This window comes from Salmo trutta, chromosome 13 (assembly GCF_901001165.1).
Source record: "Salmo trutta chromosome 13, fSalTru1.1, whole genome shotgun sequence".
Classification (NCBI taxonomy): domain Eukaryota; kingdom Metazoa; phylum Chordata; class Actinopteri; order Salmoniformes; family Salmonidae; genus Salmo; species Salmo trutta.
Window position 1 is genome coordinate 86,656,435 of NC_042969.1, and position 19,737 is coordinate 86,676,171.

Genomic DNA, 19,737 nt, shown 5'->3' on the forward strand with positions numbered 1-19,737 from the left:
GCCCGGCCAAACTGAGCAATCGGAGGAGAAGGGCCTTGGTCAGAGAGGTGACCAAGAACCCAATGGTCACTGACAGAGCTCCTCTGTGGAGATGGGAGAACCTTCCAGAAGGACAACCACCTCTGCAGCACTCCACCAATCAGGCCTTTAAGGTAGAGTTGACGAAAACCACTCCTCCGTAAAAGGCATGACAGCCTGCTTGGAGTTTGCCAAAAGGCACCTAAAGGACTCTCAGACCATGAGAAACAAGATTCTCTGGTCTGATGAAACCAAGATTGAACACGTTGGCCTGAATGCCAAACGTCACGTCTGGTGGAAACATGGAACCATCCCTACGGTGAAGCATGGTGGTGGCAGCATCATGCTGTGGGGATGTGTTTCAGCGGCAGGGACTGGGAGACTAGTCAGGATCGATGCTGGGTTCATCTTTCCAAAGTACAGAGAGATCCTTGATGAAAACCTGCTCCAGAGCGCTCAGGACCTCATACTGGGGCGAAGGTTCACCTTCCAACAGGACAACAACCCAAAGCACACAGGAGTGGCTTCGGGACAAGTTTCTGAATGTCCTTGAGTGGCCCAGCAAGAGCCTAGATTTGAACCTGATTGAACATCTCTGGAGAGACCTGAAAATAGCTGTGCAGCGACGGTCCCCATCCAACCTGACAGAGCTTGAGAGGATCTGCAGAGAAGAATGGGAGAAACTCCCCAAATACAGGTGTGCCAAGCTTGTAGCGTCATACCCAAGAAGACTCGAGGCTGTAATCGCTGCCAAAGGTGCTTCAACAAAGTACTGAGTACATGGTCTGAATACTTATGTAAATGTCATATTTCCATTTTTTATTTTTAATAAATGAGCAAAAATGTCTAAACCTGTTTTTGCTTTGTCATTATGGGGTATTATGTGTAGCTTGATGGGGGAAAAATAATTGAATCCATTTTAGAAGAAAGCTGTAACATAATAAAATGTGGAAAAAGTCGAGGGGTCTGAATACTTCAGGAATGCACTCTGGTCAAAAGCAGTGCACTACTTCTGGAATAGGGTTCAATTTGGGACGCAACCAATACTTTTCCTAAAAACATTATGCACAAAACCATCACAAACAAAATGTTCTGGCAGAATGACACACACCAGTATCTCTTCACCTAAAACATTTAAAATGTTCAATCCAACAAAAGTTTTTTTTTTTTAAACTAACAAATACAGGCCTACTAGGAAATAAAAAAACAACAAATCGCCCAGTTAAAATTGCACTTTGGTCTAGAAAAACAACTACATACAGGAAATGATTAATAATTTAACGAGAGCTTGTCACGAAGCAAATGGGGCAGTCGGGTAAACCTGTCTTAAAACACCTGTCAGAAGTCTGATGCCCTGTGAGGACAACAGGTCAAATAATAAACCATTTCAATTGATCACATTATTCATTACACGAAAGTAATATCCATGTAGGTAAATTAAGAGTCTGACTGCTTTATAAATAAAACATTGATATCCCTCAGATGTCAACGAGTCGTATATATCAAGCCTAGCAGTCCTTGTTCAAGTCAATCAACTTGAGAATCAAATAAAGTTATCGAAGACCCCCCCCCCCAGTATTCTAAAAACTAAAAAACAAACACAAATGTATATTGACAACTAGCTAGTTTACCACCACCATATTCTCAAAGACCACTGCAGACAGCAGAAACCATAGACTCAACTAGAGTGTTTAAATAGCCTACAGTTCATTGTCTGTAGATATTGTTGTTTGGGGGGAGGAGGAGGGGGGGGGATAAATTCAGTAAAAAGGAAAGAAGATAAATAGGCTAAGCGTTGCAGTTACAGGTAATGACCACCAGGTGTCATGTGATCTCATCTGGGAACAACAACATCCTGACTGACTATATTATACAGTTCACCTTGTCCAACTATTAATCAGTTAATTAGTTCACTGGTTTAAACTGTAACAGCACCTTTCAGTTTGGGATGATCTCATTCAATATGTGAAGAAATAACAGAACACACAATAGAAGAAAAAACAACATTTAAATCCTGGATGGGCATAGAAACCATAAAGGATAGGAGGATTAAATGCTATGAGCGAATATCAAGATTATGATAAATATCAAGGGAATATCAAAATTATTAGGACAAAGTGAATTTAGGAAATATATTGATTTGAAAATCTAATAATGGTAGGGTATCCTCGTCTATAGCTTCTACAATAGTAAAATAAAACAATGTATAAAAATATATTGCTTTACTTAAAAGTAAGTAACATGTACTTATCAATGCGCCCACGTCAAGATTTGCAGAATATTTACAGATTGGATAAATTCATACTTTAGGTGATTTTTCTGTCCCCAAAACGGCACCAAACCGCAACAACAACAAAGAAAAGAAAGATTTAGTCACGACATAATGAGTGAGAGATATCTTGTGACTTTGTGGACTTTCACACGTTACCATCACCCAGACACAGTATTCCAAAGTCCTTTTGGAAGTGCCCGTCGACCCCAAATGTTGTGGTTGTTTTGGGGAAACTGTATGTTACAAGAGCTGTTTTAAAAATGTTACCCCCCTTTCTTTGCATCAGTTACTTACGTGGGTTAAAAATTATTACACGACAGACCACCACTTAAAATCATTCTCCACCATCCCAGGGAACAGAGTAAGACGACAGAGGACAAGAGAAGTACGTAACACAATACCAATATGTAATCCATCAATATGACTAGTAGGTGTCACCAAACAGAGAGACCACCATCCTGAAAGTGACCGGTCTCTCAGTCAGTAGTCATTTGTAAAAGTTTGTGGAAGAGGCAGAATGTTATTGTCTGTCTTGTGTGTGTGTGTGTGTGTGTGTGTGTCTCTCAGCACACACACACGGTGGCCTTGCCGTGTTGCTGCTGGAAGAGCGTCGGGGAAACGTTGGTGGGGGGCGGAGTCAGAGACTGCTTCTGGTCCTTTCCTCCACCGCTTTTTGGCCCCGCCCCCGTTCCCTCGCCATTCTTCCCCCGCGTCCTCTTGGCGGACGGGACGGGGTTTGGTGACGTGTCATCCTGAGTCCGTTTGCCGCCGATGGGCCGCCTGGCGGTGACATCACTAAGCTCCTCCCCAAGGGCGGAGCTGTCTGTCGTCAGGGGAAAACCTGTGCGGGAGTCGTCCGAGTCGGAGAGGGGCGGGCCGAAGGGATCTGATAGGGCCAGGACGTACAGGCTGCTCCCTGATAGGCCGTGTCCACGCTCCAGGGTCGGAAGGAGCTCACACACAGCAGACGGCATGTCCATGTCTGGAACCTGGAGAGAGAGAGACAGAGAGAGAGGGGGGACAGGACAGAGAGAGAGAGAGAGAGGGACAGAGAGAGAGAGAGCGAGACAGAGAAACAGAAAGAGAGAGGGGGACAGAGGGAGAGAGAGAGGGGGACAGAGGGAGAGAGAGACAGAGAGAGAGGGACAGAGAGAGAGGGACAGAGAGAGAGGGACAGAGAGAGAAACAGAAAGAGAGAGGGAGAGGGGGACAGAGGGAGAGAGAGACAGAGCGAGAGAGAGACAGAGAGAGAGGGGGGGACAGAGCGAGAGAGAAGGGGACAGAGGGAGAGAGACAGAGGTATTTCATACAGTACTAATAAAGTAGTAATTATGATTTAGCCCAAACAGCACACTATTTTCCACAATGCACTATATAGGGAATAGAGTGCCATTTTGGACACAACCTTAATAGTCCCTCTGCTCTGTACCTTGATGAGTGAGGTGTTGGAGCGGGAGTCCGATGCAGGGCCACAGTGCTGTCCCTCGGCCAGGTTCAGCAGTACCTCCTCATGGTGGAGGGGCTCCTGAGGGACACCCGGCTCCTGCAGGGCGATCACGATGGCCGACGTGTTGTCCGCACGCAGCACTCTCTGGCGCCACCGCAGGAGGGCGTGGCTCACCAGCTGGCGAGCGCTGGACACCCCGCAAGGCGCCTAGGAGGGAGGGGGTTTGTTTACAGTAGTTTTGTGATTTAAAATTGTTTTTATCATCATGTCGGTCATACAATAAATGAATTAATCAGACAAGGCTGCACACACAAGCCTCAGTGTCCCGGTTTGAAAAGTCCTAGTCCGTATTCAGCAGAGAAAATGTTTCAAAAACAGACGGATACCTAAACCAATAAAAAAAGATGTTTTTTTTGTTTTCCGTTGCAAAATGTTTTGTCCGACTGAACAGCACACTGACGTTTAGCATCACAACTCACCATGGCCTCATCGTTGTCCTGGCACATGGAGACGACGTCCTGGGGGGGCACCATGTTCCACAGCCCGTCACTGCCCAGGATGATGTAACGGTGTTTATGGGGGTCGAGGGTCAGAACACAGGTGTCTGGCTCCGGGGACACTACAAACTCTCCGCTGTAGAAGTCATAGCTCCACAGGTCGCCTACAGGGACAGAATATAATGAAATAAAATGTTTCTCATCTCACAAGGGAACGGAGAAGTAGAGGGGGGTTTTACACACATCCACAATAATTTACAGTAACTGGACAAAAAGAAGATGAACTGCCTCGTCTTGCTGTCCCCAACTGCCTCGTTGCCCGTCTTGCTGTCCCCAACTGCCTCGTTGCCCGTCTTGCTGTCCCCAACTGCCTCGTTGCCCGTCTTGCTGTCCCCAACTGCCTCGTTGCCCGTCTTGTTGTCCCCAACTGCCTCGTTGCCCGTCTTGCCCTTCCCAACTGCCTCGTTGCCCGTCTTGCCCTTCCCAACTGCCTCTTTGCCCGTCTTGCCGTTCCCAACTGCCTCTTTGCCCGTCTTGCCGTTCCCAACTGCCTCGTTGCCCGTCTTGTTGTCCCCAACTGCCTAGTTGCCCGTCTTGCTGTCCCCAACTGCCTCGTTGCCCGTCTTGCTGTCCCCAACTGCCTCGTTGCCCGTCTTGCTGTCCCCAACTGCCTCGTTGCCCGTCTTGCTGTCCCCAACTGCCTCGTTGCCCGTCTTGCTGTCCCCAACTGCCTCGTTGCCCGTCTTGCTGTTCCCAACTGCCTCGTTGCCCGTCTTGCTGTTCCCAACTGCCTCGTTGCCCGTCTTGCTGTTCCCAACTGCCTCGTTGCCCGTCTTGCTGTTCCAAAAAATAGTTATATATGGGCTCTTTATGTCTGGGAAGAGCAAAACAGTGAACATTGAGCATCCCCTATGGAAAATAGTGAGCATCCCCTATGGAAAACAGTGAGCATCCCCTATGGAAAACAGTGACCATCCCTTATGGAAAGAAGCATACCTGTGAAACTGACTCTGAGAAACAAGGTCATTTATGTTAAGGGTAGTGTAGTGCAGTGCTTCACTTTGCTTCCAAACCAGTGTATTAAGATGGCTGGGCCTGGCTCCCCAGCGGGTGGGCCTGGCTCCCCAGCGGCTGGGCCTGGCTCCCCAGCGGCTGGGCCTGGCTCCCCAGCGGCTGGGCCTGGCTCCCCAGCGGCTGGGCCTGGCTCCCCAGCGGGTGGGCCTGGCTCCCCAGCGGGTGGACCTGGCTCCCCAGTGGGTGGGCCTATGCCCAGTCATGTGAAATCCATAGATTAGGGCATAATGAATTTATTTCAATTGACTGATTTCCTTATATGAACTGTAACTCAGTAAAATCTTTGAAATTGTTGCATGTTGCGTTTATATTTTTGTTCAGTATATCCAGCACTTTGTTTTTAGTTCCACAAACTTTAATGACACAACTAACCTTTGCTATGACTCAACGGATGCCTACAAAAATTATAATAATTATAATAATAACAACAATACCAATAGATTTATTTTATAGAGCGCTTTCCATTACAAATATTTAGATGGAATGCTGGGTGAAAAGGAAAACAGGCAGCGTTGAAGAAGAAAAATAACTGATAATTGATCACATGCTGCAAGAATGAACACACTTACAGTGAGGGGAAAAAAGTATTTGATCCCCTGCTGATTTTGTACGTTTGCCCACTGACAAAGAAATGATCAGTCTATAATTTTAATGGTAGGTTTATTTGAACAGTGAGAGACAGAATAACAACTAAAAAAATCCAGGAAAACACATGTCAAAAATGTTAGAAATTGATTTGCATTTTAATGAGGGAAATAAGTATTTGACCCCCTCTCAATCAGAAAGATTTCTGGCTCCCAGGTGTCTTTTATACAGGTAACGAGCTGAGATTAGGAGCACACTCTTAAAGGGAGTGCTCATGGAATGGCATGCTTTGAGTACTACTGAAAAGGGTGATAAATGATTTGCTAAAGGCCTATTGTTTACCTTTTATAGTCGGTGACACTTTTAAACAACTGCCTTTTATCAAGATATCTAAAGGGCAAATCCACAGATGAAACAATAACAAAACGGCTGCCCCGCCTCTGTTTTGGTAAAAAGCTGAGAGATGGGGCCTTTAGAAATGTAACCACTCTCAGATTAACAGACAGAGTTATGGATGCAAGGACTGACCTTCCATGATATTAAAATGATGGTTTTGACCATGTTATGAGGCTATATTAGTGTGTGTTTACAAACACTGGAGTAAAACTAGTTGATATGTTGGGTCCTGATGGAGTGTGACAGTTGAACTGAGCTCCTGAGGCATTTACAAGTTATATTCTTCAACAATCAACGGAGATTATGGTTGCACATTTTGGGGAATATTCAGAGAAATTTTCAGGAATATATGTGCAAATATGTGCAAATTAATATTAATACCATTTAAATGTAGATGTTTTTTTGCATTGGATATTTACCCTATCATATGGAGACAGAAACATAAACCTTTAACCTTATCATAAGTAGACATCATTGCAAATGATTAAATCCTTCCAATATAATTTTTTTTTAAACTATTCAGTTATGAATTGAACTTTAATTAAATGAGTTGACTCTTCACATGGGATGATTTCACTGAACAACAAAAGAAAGGGAATATTGAATGATCCATCACATCGCCCAGAAACGTTTTCAACATACATCTGTAAAATGATAGTCTAGAAACTAAACCTTTGGTTGTCCTCCTCTCAGGCTTCCATGTCTTCTCCCTGGATCTCCTCAATGTCCACCTCTTGAACATCAGACTCTGAGGCCTCATCTTAACTGTCACTTTCCAACCTTGTTGAGGATGGCTTGTTGTCAGGCTCAAAAAGCCTCAAATTTGCCCGGATGGCCACCAATGTTTCAACCCTTGTATTGGTCAGTCTGTTACGTGCTTTGGTGTGCGTGTTCCCAAACAAGGACCAGTTGCACTCTGAGGCGGCTGATGTTGGTGGGATTTGGAGGATGATGGAGGCAACAGGGAAAGAGCCTCAGATCCACAAAGTCCCTTCCACCAGGTGGCTGATGAGATATGTTTGCAAAACCGCCATATTGCATCTCCATCCCAAAGCCCGTGCTTGGAAGTGTACTTCTTCAGACTGCCAAGAACTTTGCCCTCATCCAGGCCAAGGTGGTGAGACACGGTAGTGATGACACCATAGGCCTTGTTGATCTCTGCACCAGACAGGATGCTCTTGCCAGCATACTTGGGGTCCATGGAGAATAAGAGCACCTCCTCCCAGCTGCCCACTGCACTGAGGCTAGGAAACACTTACCACCGATAAATCCACGATAATTGAGAATTTCAATAAGCATTTCTCTACGGCTGGCCATGCTTTCCACCTGGCTACCCCAACCCCGGCCAACAGCTCTGCACCCCCCTCAGCAACTGGCCCAAACCCCCACCGCTTCTCCTTCACCCAAATCCAGACAGCTGATGTTCTGAAAGAGCTGCAAAATCTGGATCCCTACAAATCAGCTGGGCTAGACAATCTGGACCCTCTCTTCCTAAAATTATCCGCCGCCATTGTTGCAACCCCTATTACTAGTCTGTTCAACCTCTCTTTTGTGTCGTCTGAGATTCCTAAAGATTGGAAAGCTGCCGCGGTCATCCCCCTCTTCAAATGGGGAGACACTCTAGACCCAAACTGCTACAGACCTATATCTATCCTACCCTGCCTTTCTAAAGTCTTCGAAAGCCAAGTGAACAAACAGATCACCGACCACCGTACTGCCCTGCCCACTTCACTGTTGCTCCAAGCAGAGGAAACTGCAGTTCTGAAATACATCAAAAAGCATGAAGACTTCTGCCTGAAGCCCATACACGCCACAGCGTACATTCTTTAAATTATTTCACCTTTATTTAACCAGATAAACCAGTTGAGAACAAGTTCTCATTTACAACTGTGACCTGGCCAAGATAAAGCAAAGCAGTGCAACAAAAACAACAACACAGAGTTACACATGGAATAAACAAACATACAGTTAATAACACAATAGAGAAAGTCTATATACAGTGTATGCAAATGAAGTAAGGAGGTAAGGCAATAAATAGGCCAATAGTGGCGAAGTAATTACAATTTAGCAGATTAACACTGGAGTGATAGATGTGCTGATGAGGATGTGCAAGTAGAAATACTGATGTGCAAAAGAGCAGAAAAACAAAAACAAGTATGGGGATGAGGTAGGTAGTTGGATGGGCTATTTACAGATGGGCTGTGTACAGCTGCAGCGATCGGTAAGCTGCTCTGACAGCTGATGCTTTAAGTCAATAATAAGTAATAAAGATCAATAATAAGTGATATCCGTATCGCCGTAGACTACACTGCTGTCATGCTTACCTCCAAGCGTTTATTCAAGTTGGATCATATTTGGATGCTGACAGCAGTCACACCATTGGAAGACATAACTTGGACTGTAACCTACAAAAACCTATTCCTGCTCTTTTCCCCACAATCCATCAAACACATTTGGTGTGTCATCATAGTGGTCTCTGATTGGTGGTAATCATTTGGTGTGTCATCATAGTGGTCTCTGATTGGTGTTCAGACTCACTCAGGTGGAACAAACTTAAACTTGGGCCTTTTTTCAACTCTGATTTGAATGTCATTTAGAAAACAAAGAAGTGTCAAAGATTTTTTTTTGCAAACATCTTTTCTGAATTCAAAAGTAATCATCGAAGTAATCTAGTTTTTCAAAAGTATCTGTAACCTGATAAAAAAAAAAAAAATAGTTGGTGATGTTACGGATTAGTTACCGGTTTTTATATAATCCCTAACAGATTACAGTTACCGGTTTTTATATAATCCCTAACAGATTACAGTTACCGGTTTTTATATAATCCCTAACATGTAACAGATTACAGTTACCGGTTTTTATATAATCCCTTACATGTAACAGATTACAGTTACCGGTTTTTATATAATCCCTAACATGTAACAGATTACAGTTACCGGTTTTTATATAATCCCTTACATGTAACAGATTACAGTTACCGGTTTTTATATAATCCCTAACATGAAACAGATTACATGTAATCCGTTACTCCCCAACCCTGGAACCAAAACATACACATCCTCTGTTCAACAAACACGAACTCGAGAACAAATCGATTGGGGAGCTGTAGTTCACCAACGATATTGTGCTTAAATCACCCTCATGGAAGTCAACCAATGCATTCGTCCAAGAGTCGTTCACAATCTGGCCACAACTAGACCTTGTTTCAAAAACGTATCAAGAAATTATCTTATTTGGATGCCTAGAAAAATCAACAAATGTAAATCTACGTTGTTTAAAGCACACGTTTACAAGTCTCGGTCACAAATGACAGCTCCAATAAACCCCCTATGGTGAACGAGGCTTATAGAATCATAACTCTTTTTGAGTTTTCACTTCATCACTTCATCAAATGTGTCTAAATATGATTTATTTTGACTGAACGAGTCAAAACAGAAACAGATGTCAGTAAAAAGAGCAGAATTCCCCATCACTAAGTGGCTTTAGCCCGGGCAAGTCCGGGGGGGGTTGCCTAGCAACACGTGCCTCTGAGTGAGGCGACATCTGTATAGTGCAACTAACGTCCATGATTTGGTGAATCTGTCCGGACCGAATTGCCAGTGTGACAGCTCCAACGGCTTTGAAAACAATAAGGTTTCAGGTAATATGGAGAAACATTAACAAAATAAATCTAACTATTTCCATCTGGAGCTTTAAGACAACAACAACATACCCAGAGCTCTGGCCACAGCCAGGAAAGGGATCTGGTCGATGACGGTGCTCCTCCGGACCGGGCCGTTATGAGTTAACCTGGGTCTCTTCCACACCACCCTGTTCACACCAGACTTCTTTATCACACTGGAGATAGGAGGGAGAGACAGACAGGAGAGTTATCTCACTGGACATGAGAGAGAGAGAGAGAGAGAGAGACAGACAGGAGAGTTATCTCACTGGACGAGAGAGAGAGAGAGAGAGACAGACAGGAGAGTTCTCACTGGACGAGAGAGAGAGAGAGAGAGACAGACAGGAGAGTTATCTCACTGGACGAGAGAGAGAGAGAGAGAGAGACAGACAGGAGAGTTATCTCACTGGACGAGAGAGAGAGAGAGAGAGAGAGACAGACAGGAGAGTTATCTCACTGGACGAGAGAGAGAGAGAGAGAGAGACAGACAGGAGAGTTATCTCACTGGACGAGAGAGAGAGAGAGAGAGACAGACAGGAGAGTTATCTCACTGGACGAGAGAGAGAGAGAGAGACAGACAGGAGAGTTCTCACTGGACGAGAGAGAGAGAGAGAGAGAGAGAGAGAGAGAGAGAGAGAGAGAGAGAGAGAGAGAGAGAGAGACAGACAGGAGAGTTATCTCACTGGACGAGAGAGAGAGAGAGAGAGAGAGAGAGAGAGAGAGACAGACAGGAGAGTTATCTCACTGGACGAGAGAGAGAGAGAGAGAGAGAGAGAGAGAGAGACAGACAGGAGAGTTCTCACTGGACGAGAGAGAGAGAGAGACAGACAGGAGAGTTACCTCACTGGACGAGAGAGAGAGAGAGAGAGAGAGAGACAGACAGGAGAGTTATCTCACTGGACGAGAGAGAGAGAGAGAGAGAGACAGACAGGAGAGTTATCTCACTGGACATTCTCTTATTTGTATATATATAATATGACAGAGACAGAGAGAGAGAGAGAGACAGACTTTTTGGCACAAACCCATTCTCGTCATAGGGGCTGTTGTTTTGGATGCACAGTCACATGAGGGTACGGGTGTTGGGAGCCCTAGTACAGTATTATGTGTAAGGCTAGTCTGTCAGACAGACTAAACATTACAATGTTTTATTTAGTTATTTAACCAGGTAGGCAATTTGAGAACAAGTTCTCATTTACAATAATATAGTAGAAAATAAGTCTATATACAATGTGAGCAAATGAGGTGAGATAAGGGAGGTAAAGGCAAAAAAGGCCATGGTGGCAAAGTAAATACAATATAGCAAGTAAAACACTGGAATGGTAGATTTGTAGTGGAAGAAAGTGCAAAGTAGAAATAATGGGGTGCAAAGGAGCAAAATAAATAAATACAGTATATATATATATATAATAATGTTGAGTTGGCTGGCTAGACAACTAACCCAGCAGGGTAGTATGCATCAGTAAGCCTTACCTGCCCTTCGATGCGCTACAGGGTAGTATGCATCAGTAAGCCTTACCTGCCCCCCAGCTCTTCGATGCGCTACAGGGTAGTATGCATCAGTAAGCCTTACCTGCCCTTCGATGCGCTACAGGGTAGTATGCATCAGTAAGCCTTACCTGCCCTTCGATGCGCTACAGGGTAGTATACATCAGTAAGCCTTACCTGCCCCCCAGCTCTTAAATGCGCTACAGGGTAGTATGCATCAGTAAGCCTTACCTGCCCTTCGATGCGCTCCAGGGTAGTATGCATCAGTAAGCCTTACCTTCCCCCCAGCTCTTCGATGCGCTACAGGGTAGTATGCATCAGTAAGCCTTACCTTCCCCCCAGCCCTTCGATGCGCTACAGGGTAGTATGCATCAGTAAGCCTTACCTGCCCCCCAGCTCTTCGATGCGCTACAGGGTAGTATACATCAGTAAGCCTTACCTGCCCCCCAGCTCTTCGATGCGCTACAGGGTAGTATGCATCAGTAAGCCTTACCTGCCCCCCAGCTCTTCGATGCGCTACAGGGTAGTATGCATCAGTAAGCCTTACCTGCCCCCCAGCTCTTCGATGCGCTACAGGGTAGTATGCATCAGTAAGCCTTACCTGCCCCCCAGCTCTTCGATGCGCTACAGGGTAGTATGCATCAGTAAGCCTTACCTGCCCCCCAGCTCTTCGATGCGCTACAGGGTAGTATGCATCAGTAAGCCTTACCTGCCCCCCAGCTCTTCGATGCGCTACAGGGTAGTATACATCAGTAAGCCTTACCTGCCCCCCAGCTCTTCGATGCGCTACAGGGTAGTATGCATCAGTAAGCCTTACCTGCCCTTCGATGCGCTCCAGGGTAGTATGCATCAGTAAGCCTTACCTTCCCCCCAGCTCTTCGATGCGCTACAGGGTAGTATGCATCAGTAAGCCTTACCTGCCCCCCAGCTCTTCGATGCGCTACAGGGTAGTATGAATCAGTAAGCCTTACCTGCCCTTCGATGCGCTACAGGGTAGTATGCATCAGTAAGCCTTACCTTCCCCCCAGCCCTTCGATGCGCTCCCTCTCCTTGGGCAGCTCAGGCTTGTGGTCCTGTGTAACCTCCACGGCCCTGATGAACTGGTCAGAGGGGTCATCCTGGACCCCCAGCACTATGGCAGAGTCTCCTACGTGGGCCACGTACATTCGGTCCCCCCGGATTACCACTACACTGGCCGTGGTGCCCGAGGTGCTGGGAAGCCCTGTGAGTGTTTTGGGCCATTCGGCTGCAGAGGGAAGGAAAAGAGAGGGAGGGAGAGAGAGAGAACATGGTGAACTATTGGAACCTGCACAGCCTTAGAAGTAGCCTTCAGCCTAACCTACTTCCCTGAGGTCCCTGCCTGCAATAATATGGCCCCTGAATATAACAACAGTTAGGAAGGAACTCCTGTTCCCAGAGAGCTACCGTCCTGTAGGTTTTAACTCCAACCCTGTACCTGTAGAGCTACCCTCCTGTAGGTTTTCACTCCAACCCTGTTCCTGTAGAGCTACCTTCCTGTAGGTTTTAACTCCAACCCTGTTCCTGTAGAGCTACCCTCCTGTAGGTTTTAACTCCAACCCTGTTCCTGTAGAGCTAGCCTCCTGTAGGTTTTAACTCCAACCCTGTTCCTGTAGAGATACCCTCCTGTAGGTTTTAACTCCAACCCTGATATAGGGAACGGGATCGGGCAGCCCCTGATATAGGGAACGGGCAGCCCCTGATATAGGGAACGGGCAGCCCGATATAGGGATCGGACAGCCCCTGATATAGGGAACGGGCAGCCCCTGATATAGGGAACGGGCAGCCCCTGATATAGGGATCGGACAGCCCCTGATATAGGGAACGGGCAGCCCCTGATATAGGGAACAGGATCGGACAGCCCCTGATATAGGGAACAGGATCGGACAGCCCCTGATATAGGGAACGGGCAGCCCCTGATATAGGGAACGGGCAGCCCCTGATATAGGGAACGGGCAGCCCCTGATATAGGGAACGGGCAGCCCCTGATATAGGGATCGGGCAGCCCCTGATATAGGGAACGGGCAGCCCCTGATATAGGGAACGGGCAGCCCCTGATATAGGGAACAGGATCGGGCAGCCCCTGATATAGGGAACGGGCAGCCCCTGATATAGGGAACGGGCAGCCCCTGATATAAGGAACAGGATCGGGCAGCCCTTGATATAGGGAACGGGCAGCCCCTGATATAAGGAACAGGATCGGGCAGCCCTTGATATAGGGATCAGGAACGGGCAGCCCCTGATATAGGGAACGGGCAGCCCCTGATATAGGGATCAGGAACGGGCAGCCCCTGATATAGGGATCGGGCAGCCCCTGATATAAGGAAATATGATACCATTTGGGACACATCCATAGACATTTAACAAATAGCCTCGTTGCTACACATTTTTGTTCCAGGTCAACACTAAGCACTAACAAACACATTATTCAACTAATCAACGGCTTGATTTAGTTGATATGTTGAATGAGGTGTGTTTAATACTGGGATGGAACAAAAATGTGCACATCTTTAGGGTTTCCCAGGACTAGACTAGCCTGCCGTTTGGGTTCCCCTTCTGGACAGAGCAGGGGTTCCCCAGCTTTTTCACTCTGGCCTCCCCGTTCCAGCTTTGGGGAACATCCCACGCCTCCACCTTGTCTATATCTATGGGCACAAGCAATATTCATGACACAAACTGTTCACATCCCTCTGGGTGGCAGACAGAAGAAAACATTTTTAAAAAAATCAGGTTTAAAGCTTATTTCCTGCAATTCTACACATTTTGTAATGGGGTGCAAAGAACATGTTGCAATTTTAACAGTCATTTTCTTGCAGTTCTATACACTTTGCCATGTCTAATGTTTATTCATGTGATATTTGAGTGACTCAAACATTACAACAACATTTATAGGCTAAAAAACTAAACTAAAAAACATTAGCTGACGTGGGCTGGTTAATCTGGACATTTCATGTTATAAATATCTCTCTAAGGTCTGTAAATAACGGACATGACAAGAGGAACTGATGATACACTACCCAATTTAGAAATTATACCTTGTACATTCTACTATTATAACTTTCAAGAGTAAGTTTAAAGCAGTGGCGGTCGGTGACGTTTAAGATGAGGTAGGACGATTTTTTTTTTTTATGAGCACGGCCTTGTTTCTATTATAGCATATTGGATGACTGTCATTCATATTCATGCTTTTGTTACTTCTAGGCTCGACTACTGCAATGCTCTACTTTCCGGCTACCCGGATAAAGCACTAAACAAACTTCAGTTAGTGCTAAATACGGCTGCTAGAATCCTGACTAGAACCAAAAAATTTGATCATATTACTCCAGTGCTAGCCTCCCTACACTGGCTTCCTGTTAAGGCAAGGGCTGATTTCAAGGTTTTACTGCTAACCTACAAAGCATTACATGGGCTTGCTCCTACCTATCTTTCCGATTTGGTCCTGCCGTACATACCTACACGTACGCTACGGTCACAAGACGCAGGCCTCCTAATTGTCCCTAGAATTTCTAAGCAAACGGCTGGAGGCAGGGCTTTCTCCTATAGAGCTCCATTTTTATGGAATGGTCTGCCTACCCATGTGAGAGACGCAGACTCAGTCTCAACCTTTAAGTCTTTACTGAAGACTTATCTCTTCAGTAGGTCCTATGATTAAGTATAGTCTGGCCCAGGAGTGTGAAGGTGAACGGAAAGGCTGGAGCAACGAACCGCCCTTGCTGTCTCTGCCTTGCCGGTTCCCCTCTTTCCACTGGGATTCTCTGCCTCTAACCCTATTACAGGGGCTGAGTCACTGACTTACTGGTGTTCTTCCATGCCGTCCATGGGAGGGGTGCGTCACTTGAGTGGGTTGAGTCACTGACGTGGTCTTCCTGTCTGGGTTGGCGCCCCCCCTTTGGGTTGTGCCATGGCGGAGATTTTTGTGGGCTATACTCGGCCTTGTCTTCGGACGGTAAGTTGGTGGTTGTAGACATCCCTCTAGTGGTGTGGGGGCTGTGCTTTGGCAAAGTGGATGGGGTTATATCCTGCCTGTTTGGCCCTGTCCGGGGGTATCATCGGATGGGGCCACAGTGTCTTCTGATCCCTCCTGTCTCAGCCTCCAGTATTTATGCTGCAGTAGTTTATGTGTCGGGGGGCTAGGGTCAGTCTGTTACATCTAGAGTATTCTCTTGTCTTATCCGGTGTCCTGTGTGAATTTAAATATGCTCTCTCTAATTCTCTCTTTCTCTCTTTCTCTCAGAGGACCTGAGCCCTAGGACCATGCCTCAGGACTACCTGGCATGATGACTCCTTGCTGTCCCCAGGCCACCTGGCCATGCTGCTGCTCCAGTTTCAACTGTTCTGCCTGCAGCTATGGAACCCTGACCTGTTCACCGGACGTGCTTGTTGCACCCTCGACAACTACAATGATTATTATTATTTGACCATGCTGGTCATTTATGAACATTTTAACATCTTGACCATGTTCTGTTATAATATCCACCCGGCACAGCCAGAAGAGGACTGGCCACCCCTCATAGCCTGGTTCCTCTCTAGGTTTCTTCCTAGGTTTTTGGCCTTTCTAGGGAGTTTTTCCTAGGGAGTTTTTCCTAGCCACCGTGCTTCTTTCACATGCATTGCTTGCTGTTTGGGGTTTTAGGCTGGGTTTCTGTACAGCACTTTGAGATTTCAGCTGATATATGAAGGGCTATATAAATACATTTGATTTGACTTGATTTGATATTCCATTCACCCAGCTCAATGTAACGTCGATAGGTTTAGGCTACTACATGACACTCTAATTTTCCCTTCATCGTGAAGTTGCTACAACCTAGTTTATGAAAAGTTTACAACGTCGGTGCACACAGGTCAAGAGAATACTTTGAGTAATCAAGGTGACAGACAGTGACATATTCAATACCTCCTTGTATGTTTTGTGATGAGTTTGCCAATGTTTGAGCGGCTTTGCATGTCTAAAAGCCTAACTAAATGTTTTAGACTGACATTTTACAATAGTAATGAGATTTAATGTTTCACACCTGGTACACACCTGCCTGCATCTAGCTGATCTAGGGTGTAGTCATTAGTCCAACAGTTGCAAACGAGAGAGTTTCTATTGGACAAATTCAGGTATGTTTATCCCCGTTTCGTTCCGTTTAAGAAACGTTTTTCAACAGAAGAATCGGCGTAATGAATACACCCCTGGTCACACGCAAACACAGTTCACTTTCATAGCAGCCACATACAAACAGCATGATCATTTTGCTCGTTAATTCCTTCTCTCATCTACGCGTTGTCCTCCGCTCACCTTTTCCCTTCGCTTGTGGACTTCAACACATCAGCGGTTTGTGACCAGGCGGAAAAACCTTTCTCGTTGTCACCATTTTAGCTAACATCAGTTAACATAGAACGAAGGCGTTATTAAACCTGCTACAATGATGCAGTACAGTGTACAGTCAGCAAGCAGCTTAGCAGTTACACCGGCGGGCCCTGGTGGAAATACATGTATAAAACACAAATGCTTACCTTGACTTGGAAGATTTTCAGTGTTGGATAGCCATACCTAGCTAGCTAACATGGCATCCCTCTCTGTTTGAGCCAGGTGTTTGAGTAGGCTAAATTAGCAAGCTGCAACAAAATATGTCTCCCTCTCGCTTCTCCTTCATTTTTGACCAAATTAATTTGTTTAAAACTGTTCAACTATTGTCTTTCTCTCTCTTTGAGTCAACTACTCACCACATTTTATGCACTGCCGTGCTAGCTAGCTGTAGCTTATGCTTTCAGTACTAGATTCATTCTCTGATCCTTTGATTGGGTGGACAACATGTCAGTTCATGCTGCAAGAGCTCCAATAGGTTGGAGGACATCCTCCGGAAGTTGTCACAATTACTGTGTAAGTATTTGGAAAGGGGTGAAAGCCATGAGCCTCCTAGGTTTTGTATTGAAGTCAATGTACCCAGAGGAGGACGGAAGCTAGCTGTCCTCCGGCTACACCATGGTGCTACCCTACAGAGTGTTGTTGAGGCTACTGTAGACCTTCATTGCAAAACAGTGTATTTTAATCAATTATTTGGTGACGTGAATATATTTAGTATAGTTTAGTATCTTTAATGTTTCACTATTGGTATTTTTATGAAATTCACCAAAGGACCCCTTCCACTTCTGATGAGCCTCCAATGGTTGAAAGCCAGATTGAGTAAGGTTGGCGTGCACCACAGTTTGGAAACCACTGGTGTAAGGCAGACTGTGCACTAGTGACTTGACAGAGCAGTTGGAAGATCCAGAGCAGATCGCTGACGACTGCCCTAAATACGTCTGCCTTCACAGTTGATAAACCAAGAGACTAATTCATCAAAAGGATAATAGGGGGGATGGGGGGACGCAATGGTTTTACAAATCCCAATACATATGATGCGTCTCCTTTACAACCAACATTATCAGAGGTTACATGCTACCTGGACTTCCTACTACAACAATACACCTGATTTGGTATAATAACATCGACACCTCTTTCAAAAACAAGCAGCTGAACCCATTGTCATCCGTATCGAAGGCAAACAGAAGAGGAAGACCCCATGTAAAAGCTCCTTCACAGAGCCCCCGTACACCCGCCTGTCCGTGTGACCGGGGGGGGGGTTTAGATAGGAATGATGGGATGTCTCTTTCATTACTCTACTTACTGACAGATGTCCAGCAGTTGTAGGTTTATTCTAATAGTCAAGCCAGAGAACCTAAACCACACATTTAGCTACATCGAGCCTGTGGTGGCCATTTCATTATTAGATAAAATGTACGACATGCGATAACAAATCCCAATATATATATATATATATATATATATATATATATATATATATATATATATATATATATATATATATATATATATATATATATATATATATATTTAACTAGACACATGGATGATTGTAACTTACGCAGTTTTTTCCACATGGCATGGTGGCAGGCAACGAAACCTTTACGAATAGCTGCACACACGTCCTCGTCATCCTTGGACCAAAACCCCCGCTGTTTCTTGATGAATTCCCATAAATAGTCCCGTGCGAACTGCGCTGCCTCTCGGCCTCCGTGGCCATCAAACACCGCGAAGAAAGCCACTGATCGCCGGGTCCGGTTATCGCTCTGGACCGGTGAACTCTCCACTGTGGAAACTGCCAGTGCAGCTGCAGCACAACTTCGGTCCCCATTTTGTACATTTTGTGTCCATGCAACTGTAGTGGAGGCAGATAGAGGCTCGTTGTGTACAGTCCGATCAGGCTGCTCGTTTTCAGGCATAATGTCGACCGTCGAGTTATCCCCTTTGATATCATCATGTTCGTCCGAGTTCAGCTCGTCTTCCCCGGACTCGGGCTCCACTACAACCTCGGTAACGTCCTCCATGTATTTCCTGCCTCCCTGGTCGGAGAAAACACTCACACGCATCAACAAAGTGTTTTCCATGGCCGTAGAGACGTCTTGTTTCTAGTAGCTAAACAACAAAAAATGGCCTAAAAAGTATTTTAAGTGAAGTTTATGGCAGCTTAATGATCAATCAGCCGCTTCTGGTCTTTGTTTATTTCCAAGCCTTGTAGGCATGCCCAGAATGGCATCGACGTCAGAGCTGTATCAACTGGGGGGTAAATAGTGTCAAATACTACAGAGCGCCACCTACAGGATGTGTAAATGCTTCACACACAACGGGTTGACCAACAGTGACAGGCTTGTTTATGGACCCTTCTCCCTTCCCAACAATGTAGAGAGAAAAATAACTTGGCTATATACACGGAGTACCAGTACCAAGTCCATGTGTAGGGGTACGAGGTAATTGAGGTGGGTACGAGGTAATTGAGGTGGGTACGAGGTATTTGAGGTGGGTACGAGGTATTTGAGGTGGGTACGAGGTAATTGAGGTGGGTACGAGGTATTTGAGGTAGATACAGTACCAGTCAAAAGTTTGGACACACCTACTCATTCCAGGGGTTTTCATATTTTTTTTTTTTTACTATTTTCTACATTGTATAATAATAGTGAAGACATCAAAACTATGAAATAACACATATGGAATATTTTCCCCCTCAGGAGACTGAAAAGATTTGGCATGTGTCCCCAGATCCTCAAAGTTTTTTATTTTAATTTAACCTTTATTTATCTAGGCAAGTCAGTTAAGAACAAATTCTTATTTACAATGACGGACTACCAAAAGGCAAAAGGCCTCCTGCGGGAACGGGGGCTTGGATTAAATTTTTTAAATTATATATATAAATAAATAAATAAATAAATATATATATATATATATATATATAGATAGATA

The 19,737-nt window shown here is 45.3% G+C and overlaps 1 protein-coding gene across 1 annotated transcript; it reads right to left on the reverse strand.

Moving 5' to 3' along the window:
• Positions 1 to 1,176: 1,176 nt before the first annotated feature.
• Positions 1,177 to 19,073, reverse strand: LOC115206679 (protein phosphatase 1D-like). The gene is made up of 6 exons (XM_029773877.1): positions 18,365 to 19,073; positions 12,453 to 12,681; positions 10,002 to 10,126; positions 4,217 to 4,398; positions 3,720 to 3,944; positions 1,177 to 3,279 (listed from the first exon to the last, which is right to left on the reverse strand). Exons 1-6 carry the CDS (start codon positions 18,885 to 18,887, stop codon positions 2,854 to 2,856), a joined length of 1,710 nt encoding a protein of 569 aa, XP_029629737.1. The 5' UTR covers positions 18,888 to 19,073; the 3' UTR covers positions 1,177 to 2,853.
• Positions 19,074 to 19,737: the final 664 nt, after the last annotated feature.

What these genes read in the sequence shown, in the direction of transcription:
- LOC115206679 (XM_029773877.1), bottom strand. Translation starts at nt 18,887, where the DNA reads ATGGAAAACACTTTGTTGATGCGTGTGAGTGTTTTCTCCGACCAGGGA. An exon ending in TGCCATGTGGAAAAAACTGC is followed by an intron (nt 12,682 to 18,364) that starts GTAAGTTACAAT and finishes TTCCCTCTGCAG; the next exon opens with CCGAATGGCCCAAAACACTC. An exon ending in CCAACACCTCACTCATCAAG is followed by an intron (nt 3,280 to 3,719) that starts GTACAGAGCAGA and finishes CTCTCTCTCCAG; the next exon opens with GTTCCAGACATGGACATGCC.